Raw genomic sequence first — 11,034 nt, forward strand, 5'->3', positions numbered from 1 at the left:
AAGCTATGTTATCGTAATACTAATTAGCTAACCAGCGTACCACGGTGATATTTTTATTCGATACTGTCCCTAACTATGACTTTCTAACACTTCCCTTTTTAACATTTTTAATTTCGTTAAAGAAACTACGCTAATACTTTTTTAAAATTTACGATGAAACATGAAAAAAACAAAATACATACCTAATAAAAAACACAAAAAACATAAAAACACTATAAAAAAACAAAAACATAACCTACCCAAAATTCATTGCAAACTCGCATATTACCGCGCCATAGAGGTTAATGCTGGGTAACTTGATGTGCTGTTGACTGTACAGCGACACGGGCATGCTTATTTTTTTATGACACTGGCTGTTTATGATAAACTGGCAATATGCATTTTCTTCTTTTATCCAAACTGTTCGAGGTCAAAATCATTTCTATTTTTAAAATTCACTTCCCGCCTTCGAGATTGAAGTATTAGTGTTTTCCGACCGAATGGTATCTCGCATCTCCTACCCGTGATTTGGCTCAAAATTACGAGTACATATCCGAGCAAGAGATTAAATAGTTCATTGTTCATCGAGAAATGAAAGTCACAGATTCTAACGAGGGTGTATGTTGCGACACACATGTTTTGAATCGTACTTTATTTAGTGCTTTATACGACACCTGCCTACGAAGATAATAAAAATAATAGAATAAAATACAATTTCTAATACATAATTACAACAGCATCCATCAAATATTCACATTAGTTCGTATTTTTTTTTTAATAGAATAATATTTTTTGCCCTTCTGCACTTATAAATACTTAAAAAAAGAATATGTAGGTACTCATTGCTGTCAATGTTGATTGTAATGTAACACGACGGAATTGTATTTGGACCTGTCTAAATGACGTTTGTATGCATCGGTGTTCATATTTTGTGTCGACCGGGTTATAAATAATTCCCAAGAGGAACAAATCATATTCATATAATTTTTCAGGCAGGTTTTTGTTCGACTTCAATTACTACGTAATTTCACTTATAAGTTCTAACATGGCATTTGATTCTTTCAGATCAGGTGTCGTATAAAATGTATTTACCATGAAAACCATGCAGGAGAACTATAGTAGAAATGATAATTTTTAAGTTTCTAAATTATAAACTTTCTATATATGTTTTGGGCTTAAGCTTATCTTATACTTTCGTACCCAGTTCTTAATTGCTTTGTGCCCCTTATTAAATAAATAAATACAGATAACTCGTCAAAGTTGTAGCAGTTCATCGGGTACAATATACGAGGGGGTGATTACACTCCCCCCTCTTGCAAGTATACGACCCCCTCTCCCCCTGACACAATATGGTGGTAAGATAACGTGTGAACCATTGTTTGGGCTCGCCTTGAAGGTAAAGTTGATCTTGATGTTCAGTTGGTATAATTGTTTAAAGGACTGTCAAACGCGACAGTTTCTGCGTGTTATGTATATGATACTTGACATCTAGTTATATGTTATTTGACATAACTATTTATTGTTCATTGACATTAGGGAACATATAGAATACCGAAACAAGGCTTACTTACGGAAGAATTGTAAATAATAATTTGCTACTTTCCAATTAGGCAGATACTTTTTACTGACGTTAAAAATAAACGTCACGATTTTTGAGTCAAAATCATAGAATTAATAAGCACCTAGTGTTTGGTCTAAATGCTTGTAAGATAATAAAAAAAAGTAATTTACTTCATTAATAAATCTGATCAGAGTGACATGTATTTATTTTTCCCAGTTTAATATAGCCAATTTCGAAATTCACTTTGAAAATAGACGTCTACGCAAAAAAGCCAACTCTCACTGAATTGGCTTTTTAATCAAATTTGTGACTTACATAGTTAACTCGCAAACTTTACCTAAACAGTACCTAATTATCGGGAAGTATATAGACTAGTGTTCTCGTGTTTGCACGTGCTATATACAATGCTCACTTAAAAGAACCATAAATCACATCCTAACAGGTCAATACCCCGCAATAGTGGCGAGACAAGATATATCTAGACCATAAATCATCTGATCACACGTTTGTACTGTATCGTTAGGAATGTTATGTACAGTACGGCACATAAAATCTTTGGGTATGATAAAAATGGAGTTTCGTACTAATCTGCATATTTCAAATAGAATGTTGACCTGAAGTTGAATGAACGATCCAATTCAAAGTGTACCGATGTCGGTTTAATTTTTAATGATATAATAACCAGAGCATTTGCTCACGTTTTATCTAAGGTGCCATTACATCAAGCTAGGCACTAAATTAAAAAGTGTAAAGGTCAATTTTATACGCAATGAGCTTGCCTGGAAATTCACGTTACATATCAAATACTTCCCGGAATTATATTCAATTGTTTTACCTCGGTAAACAAATAAACAACTGAAAACGACAATCATGTATAAAAATAAAGAACCAATGGCGGATTACCTTCGTGCATACCGTGGTGCATACCTACTAATTTAACCCGTTAAAAAGTTGTTTGTGAATCTTATCACAAAGACACAAGGTTCAATATTTGATTGGAACACAGCCGCTGCCTTACGGTTCGTATCGATGCATAGCACGCGACATGATAATATAGCTGCCACTCGTATTTTTTTTAATTATACAATAAAATACGTCAAGGGAATAAATTATAGACTTTCTAATGCAACCCACCCATGTTTATTGATTATATTGTTAAAAGTGCCATAAATGTTTTGAGGAATTATAACAACGAAGGTGTCAGCATAAGTACATAGTTACGATCTACGAATATAAACAGTTAAGTTACGATTAACCTAGGTATATGTAGGTATAATTACTTTTTAAACCATCAGTAACTAATTTTATAAATGTAAAAAGTCTTCTCTTATTAAGATTCGTTTTTCCTTTTCGAGACGTTATTCTGAAATACTTAGGTACCTTTAAAACAAGTACTCTCAGCAGCAAAGCAAAGAAAGGCTGAAACATAAAATATGCGAAGTTTGTTTCGTGGTAGACCTTCTGAAAATTTGAGCTAGAAATGGTTCAGGAGAGGTGTCGTGAAAGACGATCATTACGAGAAATTGCGGATTACACGTGAACCGCATTTTAAGCTGGAAGATTTCGCTTTCTTCATGTGATACATGTATCAAGCTATAAATAGTAAAATTCATATGTAATTTACTTTATTTTGAAAAACCATATCTTTTTTCTATCCGCCTTAGAAGAGCATATTTAAATCATATACTCATAGAAAATAGTACGCAAATAATTTACATAGATAAAGCAAAGGTATTAAACCCTTCCTTTCTTAACAACAATAGGATCGCAGTCAGATCGGGCCGTGCGGGAATTGATAGGTTAAGAGCGTAAATTGAAATGATTAAAACCGATAACAGGATAAAATTATTGTACTGGGGCTATTATTGCCTTTCATTTCTGTGGAATTGATGTAATCGAGGCACTATGGCCATGTAGAATGAATCATCGATGATGGATTGGTGACTGTTATTATTATTTTATCGATTAATAAAGAAATAACTACCCATTCCTAGAGTACATGACCGACAAGGATATCAGGGCATGGCGAGGGGGTCGCTGCTGCTGAATAAATTTGAAAAGACAATGATTTCCAAACTACTTTTGTGCCTTTGACCTCAAACTGATTGGACCCGAAGATGAGATGCAACAAGCTCAAAAAAAGGTTTATTCATCTTGAATCCAAAATTGTGATTTGTAAAAGTTGTAAATTTTGATTGTTTTGGTTTAAGTATTAATACTTATTTTTTATGTAGTTATAATTTAATCATTATTATTTTTATATCGTTACAATTTTTCTTAATAAGGTTTAGTTTAATTTTCTGTTACTTAAATAATTTGAAATACCTACTGAAATAAAACCTTCGCAAAATTGAAAATTAACCTACTATAATGTTATAAATGCTAGTTTATGAGGATATGTGTGTATGTATGTACTATAATACCCTTAGATTGGCCCAATTAATTTTAGCTATTCGTAGTCGGAAGAATGTCGGATTTGATATAGCTAAAAGTCGATTTGGAGCGCGTTATATAATTATAAGTATCTAAGGTAAGATGACCGTTCTGCTACACTGACTAAGGATTTATTTAATTTAGATACATAATGTACATAAGTTAATGATTCACAATCACAAAGTAAGAGACACAAAGTACATTATATAGGTAATCAAGTACCTTCTTACTACTTAGTTGACCCTTGTTACGTGGAAGGCCTACTCAAAGATTCTCACAGGACAGTTAGCAAGAAAATAGAATAAGCAATAAATACATTATCAAATAATCATCCAATCTTTGTAGGCTTCGGGATCACAGGATCCTGAAGAAAATCGCCTTCTTTACCACTTTTTTTAAAATAAGAACTGGCAGGTAACAATAAACAAATTCTGAATTAAAAACGACGACATTATTATCTTTGCGGGGTAGGATGTTCGAATAGTCCGGTCAAATTGTACCAAAAAATAAGAGTGAAAGTACATAATTTAACATCAAGCCGAAAATGAGAAAAATTATTCATATATAATCAAAAATAACATTTCAAAATTATCAATGATGGAAAAAAATATTTTGACTGAACTTATGATAAAACTTACCGTTTCGTTGAAAATCACGAAAGCCCGCCCCGTTTTGACCTCGAGTATTTTTTTACAAGTAGATACCAGAATGGCAATTGAAATGTTATTTTTAAATATGTTTAGAACAACTTCACTCTTTTTCAGGTTTGAGTTAATTAATTTATATTATCCGAATAATTTGATCGCACTATATACGATATTATAAATGTGTGATTAGTTAAATGTTAAAAAACATATTCATATAACAACTAAATTAAATTAAAAGTAAATTATGAATATTTATTAAATTAATTTAAATAAAAATTAATTTAAATACTTACCTATTCAATATACATACAGACCAATAATGTCAATCTTCTTTTTTCAAATATCGCAATTTGCTACTCGCCTCTACATTCCAAATTAATGATAAATTTGTGGTTTGTTGGTTTGTTTGATCTATATTCGAGGGTCGCGCTAAAGCATGTCGGTGTGCCTACAAATTAGGCCACGGCTGTCTCGCTATTTCTGATTAAAGTAGGTAATTATTGATATGATTTTTAAATAGATAGGTATTTAGAATGTATGATTTGATTATTAATTGTTCTAAAGTAAAAAATAACAGAAACAATCTTAATCACTAAGTTTATTTATACAACTAGAAACTAGTTTAAGATATTTTTCTTTTTAATATTTGACGGTTAACTGTGTGCCCTCTGAGGTCAAACCAATAACACCACAAACCACTAACAATCTTTGTAAGAAAAGTGGATTTACACGCACGACCTTATTATATCTAGACGAGATAGGAATTACCAGCGTACCTAATTGGAAAGATGCGATTAGCTGATCTAATTGCTGTGAGTCAGCTGAGAAATTCGAACCGGCCACACAATATCAAGATGGGTAGACACAACAACGAACTTGCGGGCATATTTGGAACAAAACTATTGGTACTCGGCCTATTGGCGACTGCTTCTGCTCTGTTTCTTCATTTGAATTCAAATACCTGTTCGTCTAGTATACTAATAACTAGGATTCAATATGAAGGAAATAAAATCATTCACTTTTCATGAAAAGTTTTCAACATTAAAATACTAAGGAAAGATACGTGGAACTTATAACCCCTATGCATCGTATTATGCGTCGATTTACTTCAACGCTACCAAAGCACAAGCCGGCTGTGGAGGCTGTCCTAAACTCGACTGCAACATTATAGAAAATTCGGTAGGACATAGACATTAACATAAAACCGATCTTATAATATTCTTAAGGTCATTAGACGTGTCATGAATTGTCATGAGACTCAATTGAGCTTGTGTGAGTTAGTAATCGTGGACAACATAAAAATTGACCATCTCAGTTCAACCTTCAAAGGTTAAAGATACGTGGAACACGGGTTCAAACCCGTGTAGACAAATGCGTGATGAAAATGATAATTCAACTCTTCTAAGGTAGCAACAAAAACCCTTACACATTACATCTCATCAACCTCTGCAGCGTCTGTCTGTTTGTAAAATCAAAAACGACACTGCACGGATTTTTATGCGGTTTTCACTAATAGATACCTAATGTCATTCTTGAGAAAGGTTTAGGTGTATAATTTATCATGTTTTTATCCGAGCGAAGTCGGTACGGACAACTAGTTAAGAATAAATATTGTTAAAGATATATTGTAATAGACAGAAAAAACTAAACGTGCCATAAAATCTCTTCCAAATAGCATTCATTCGAGACTCCTTTTTAACCCACAGGAGTAATGTCTTAAACCGCGTGTTGTTAACAAAGGAATTGTTAGTTAAAAATCTCATAACAATCCTTCTAATATGTTTAGAAGGATTTTTACGAGATGTTCCAATAAACATGACAATGTCGAAACAGGCGTAAATACTTCTTTCAAAATAATGCACTATTGGCTATAAGAATACAATTGGGACAAGGTCGTTCGAAGCTCGCGGCCGTCTTTACCTAGTAAAATCGATAAGAAACATCACCCTAAGTACTAAACAATAAAACAAACATCATACCAACTCAAGTGACAACAGCTTGCGACAATTTCGGCGGCTGCAACACTAAATTGCACAAGTCGTATAAATCGTATGAACAGTGAAATAGCACTGAACGTAGCGGGCTGCACTCCTATGCATCTTTTACGATAAATACAAGGACAAATGGTACCTATTGCTTATAAAAACATTTGATTGACAGCGCGACCTACCGCATTCTATTGATGGTTAGGTGTTGATGGTAGCTTTAACCCTCGATGTTAAAGATGGGTGAAGTTTGACTTCCGTCTTTTGCCTGGTTCTTAGGTAGGTAGGTGCTCCTTGTTTTAGTAAATAGCTACTTTTATTTAATAGAGGTAATATTAAAAATATGGATATCCGAAAATACACAGTTATTTATTTAGGCAGAAATATGTTAGTTCTTTTAAGATTTGATTGAGTGTCGAATAATGAGTTACATATCATCAACATTAATTACGAGTATGTACATTCTTGCAGAAAAAATAATAGTATTTCCATTCTATTCATCGCCAATAGCGAGTTTTTAAAATAAATAGATATTTAATAACGATTTAAATTACATCAATTCCCGATATTCATTTGAAAGGTTACAAAAATTAACTTGAGCCTAATAAAGAACTCCAAAAAAGAGTGAAAGTTCTTGATAAACTACTTTACCGAAGAAAAATAATATCATAGGTAAATAAAAGAAATATTTCTATTTATTCCATTAAATATTTATACAACTGTATACAACTTTATACAACTGTATAAATATTTACGTCAACATTAGTAACTGCAAAAAAAATCTTTGCTTCCAAAAATCTAACATAAACTTTGTGAACTGTAAAAAACTTTGTAAACTCACGGAAAGTCCCGGATTGCAGCCTGACGTTATAGAATTCTTCCTGAACTTTGGAACGCAGACTTGCATCGAACTCTTCCCCTTCGGAGGAGGCCCAGCACAGCCGTATTCATCACTTCTGTTATTCCTCGTCAGGTTAATATTATTCGTGTTGTTAACTTTCACCAAAATATTGCAGGTTTGGGATGCAATTTGGAATAGGCCTTCTTCTAAGTTCCGTTTGTTCTGGTACTGGCGGTTGAAATGGAGGTAGTCCCACCAGGAAGGCATCTTAACCCTCGAGAAGCGGCAGCGAGTCGCGGGTCGAGGCGCGTGCCACCCTCGCGGCGACAGTCCGTTGTGAACCTGTGAGCCGCGATGTGGACTTGCGCGTTAAAACTTTAGTTTTGGATAAATGTACTGTCGTGAACAAAGTGTGTAAGGTTTCTTTTTAATTAATTCGAACTAATCTCAATTAATATATTAATGAGTACCTACTAATAAACAAAAACTTATTTTTTAGATATTTCATATTTTTTTCTATGACCTGTGAAGGAAACAAAATGTCGCACAACATTGTCGGACACGGGCGACGTTGATCGTTTACTTCAGTTTCACTCATTTGTTGACACACACACATGTTTTGTCGATCATTCTAATTGCAATGTTATGTGTTGTAAGTACTTATTACCTAAGTTAAATTATCTTGGAATAAAAATTTTGGTGAACGAATCAGAGCAAAAAGTACTTTGAAGCAAGTGAGGGATTGTCTGAAGGAAGCAGCTTTCCACACAAATTTTTCGTGGTTGGAATTAATTCTGCTACCGTTAACCGCATTTTGATATTTGTATTATATACAACCAAAATAGTAATTTTGGTGGATATTATATAGTGCAAGAGTGCAACTAAATGCAGGTACAATGTTATTGCGATTTCACTTTTGATAACACCTAAAAATAAATAATTCGCGTGCATCTGCTAAGTTTGTAATCTGTGCATCTAAAGAGAGAAACCACCACTCTATTCGACTGTACACACGTTCCGCAGGCAGAAAAATTAATAATTTAATACCTACCTAGGTGTTATATTGACTTTCGCAAGAGACATTTACATTTAGGTTGTGGACACACTAGAAGTCTAACTACCTGAGGGCTTTATGTATTTACTTTTGTTTCCCTTGCACGCAACTTTATAGCAAATACTAAACAGCAAATTTTATATATCTAATGTCACGTTGTGACTCATTCGAGTCGTAATTATGTAGGGGTACTATATGTACCTTCCTACGATCATTTGCCGTATGGAGTCCCAGAAACAAATTGATAAGTAATTCGAAAACCATTAGTCGTTTCGATTCCAAATTACACCTACCTAAAAAACTATGTCTAGCCTAGTTACATATTTTAATTAGGCCCAGAGGGAGACCGCAAAACAGATGGCGGGACAATATTGATGGTTTCCTGTGGGGGCCAACAGGCTGCCCTCGATAGAGATTCGTGGGGAAAAACGGGAAGCCTTTGCCCAGCACTGGGACACATGAGACTAATAAAAAAAAATTAAACAATACTCAATAAAAATTTGAAGCAAGCTGCTTAGGTATCTTGCTTTGTGACATTATGGAGTAAAATGTTTTGTATAGATATCATGCTAAGCTAGAGTGCATATGATGTGAAAATCTACATGAAAAAATATTATACAGCCTGAAATCTGCCTTGAAATAGCATGATTACCTTTGTTAACTCTTCCTTAACATTTTCAAGGTTCAATAAATTATCTGTCATATTAGTATGCTTTCGTATGGTAGATTAAGTTTCTTACATTAATAATGATAATGTCAGTTTTGGTGGAAGACAAAAGAACAACAGTTCTTTGCACAGGATAAGTGAAATAACTAAGTGGAATAAAATTAGAATTTATTCAGTGATGCCGTTGTCACATCCCTGAGCACACTAATTACACAAAATAAAAATGCTCATTATTCTTAATATAATTTTAAATTAAACTTAAACACAAATCAAGAGCTATTTTCCACTTCTTTCATTTCAACATCATCAGAAATTGACTCCACATCATCAGGCTCATCTAGAAGGGCTTGCAACTGATGTATTGAAGTCACTAATACATGAAATTGTTTCTTTCTTAATGCTAAACGGCTTTCCAGTTGTTGCTTTGTAGATTCCAAGTTACTCAGTTCCGTTTTCAAAGTGCTTAGGTGAGCTAAAGTCTCTCTCCTATCTGGCTGTTCACTGATAACTTTAGCTAACACATCATACTCAATTCTATTCTTACGTACAGTCTTAGCTTGGGCAAGGTCACCTTTACTTTTTTCAATATTCCCTTTAGCAACTTCTATACCAGTTTCTAGTATTTGTGATAGATCTTCATAGCTCTTAAGCTCGGCGGCCATCATTTCAGATCCAAGTTGTGACTTAGTAACGGCAAACTCACATTGAGCTATTTGTGCGAGCATCCTGTCATGTGTTGATTTACTGAAAACAATACAGGATTTTATTATATACTAGGCAACATCCTAAAAAAGAAAAAAATTTCCTTGATACACACTGTTATTCTCTATTGCAGCAATGATTGTTTCTAAAAAGTTGTCATGTCTGATTTTGGTTCTGGAACAGAATCAAAATATTTCGTTTCAAAAACGAAAGCGTTACAGATACTTTCGCATTTACAATTCGTTTACCATTCATTTCCAAAAAGGCGTTTCATGTTACCAAATGTAAACAAAATTACTAACCTCTCTTCGGGTTTGTCATCAACACTATTACTCCATTTTATTAGGGTTTTCAACAAAACATTCAGCCGTCTGTCATCTCCAGTACCATCTCCGTCTATTAGCAGTCTTCTACGGATAACATCTTCTGTAAATATAAAGAAAAATAAACAAGTGAGTGAATTGTAGTTATGTTGCCTTACGAAAACAAATAACAAAAATTGCAATTACCGTCAGCCATTATTTGTCCTAAAAATCTTACGAAAATAAAATAAAGATAAATACAATGTAAGATAATGTAAAATCTGTAAAAACTGCTTTAAAAATTCGTTTGGTTGCAAGGCAAACAAGCCGCGCCGCTATTTAGAGTATTATGAATTTCATGAATGACATTCCTTCTATCATTCCATGCATGACATTGATATGTGCATGACATACCCTGACATGACATATGTCCAAGCAGCATAAAAACTTTAAGTATGTTCACTGCTGCTATATGCATGAATTTAAAAAGGGCCCCGCACGCGTGCATGTAATATGCATGGAATAAGGGGTATTACTGCACATTTTTACGCCAGAGTATAGCACTGTATGTTAGGTACGTAAACTTTGCCGCCTTTTGCTATATCTAATCTAATCTATTTATTGGACTAAATCCTTTCTTTTCCTTTAAACTCGCACCACAATTGCGAAGAAGATATTTTTGGTAGTAAATCTGCAACAATATTGAAAATTGGCGTTTTTTGCCTCCATTGACAATGTTTGTGTACCTTAGTTGTACCAGTAGCGCCATCTACGCTGAGCTTTGCGTAATATGCCCTATTAGTAGGTATTCCGGAGTACCTACTAATGAAGAAAGTTCAATCATTTCGAATTACAGCTTTTCG

At 33.8% G+C, this 11,034-nt stretch overlaps 2 protein-coding genes across 3 annotated transcripts in view; both read right to left on the reverse strand.

Annotated features, from left to right (window-relative positions):
* LOC128671698 (5'-3' exonuclease PLD3-like) overlaps positions 1-7,778 on the reverse strand; it is a 32,915-nt gene extending 25,137 nt beyond the window's left edge. Inside the window, exon 1 of one of the 2 annotated variants that reach the window (XM_053748398.2) lies at positions 7,447-7,778. In XM_053748398.2, the coding sequence (XP_053604373.1) occupies positions 7,447-7,713 (267 nt within the window). In that variant the 5' untranslated portion in view covers positions 7,714-7,778. Of the gene's footprint in view, positions 1-6,599; positions 6,713-7,446 lie in introns of those variants that run through there. The other variant, XM_053748402.2, reaches the window with a different exon arrangement.
* Positions 7,779-9,318: 1,540 nt separating this feature from the next.
* Positions 9,319-10,536, reverse strand: thoc7. The gene is made up of 3 exons (XM_053748597.1): positions 10,379-10,536; positions 10,172-10,295; positions 9,319-9,911 (listed from the first exon to the last, which is right to left on the reverse strand). The coding sequence occupies exons 1-3, from the start codon at positions 10,386-10,388 to the stop codon at positions 9,437-9,439; spliced, it is 609 nt and encodes a 202-aa protein (XP_053604572.1). The 5' UTR covers positions 10,389-10,536; the 3' UTR covers positions 9,319-9,436.
* Between the last annotated feature and the right edge of the window lie 498 nt (positions 10,537-11,034).

The sequence above is a fragment of the Plodia interpunctella genome, chromosome 8, assembly GCF_027563975.2.
Source record: "Plodia interpunctella isolate USDA-ARS_2022_Savannah chromosome 8, ilPloInte3.2, whole genome shotgun sequence".
NCBI classification, from domain to species: domain Eukaryota; kingdom Metazoa; phylum Arthropoda; class Insecta; order Lepidoptera; family Pyralidae; genus Plodia; species Plodia interpunctella.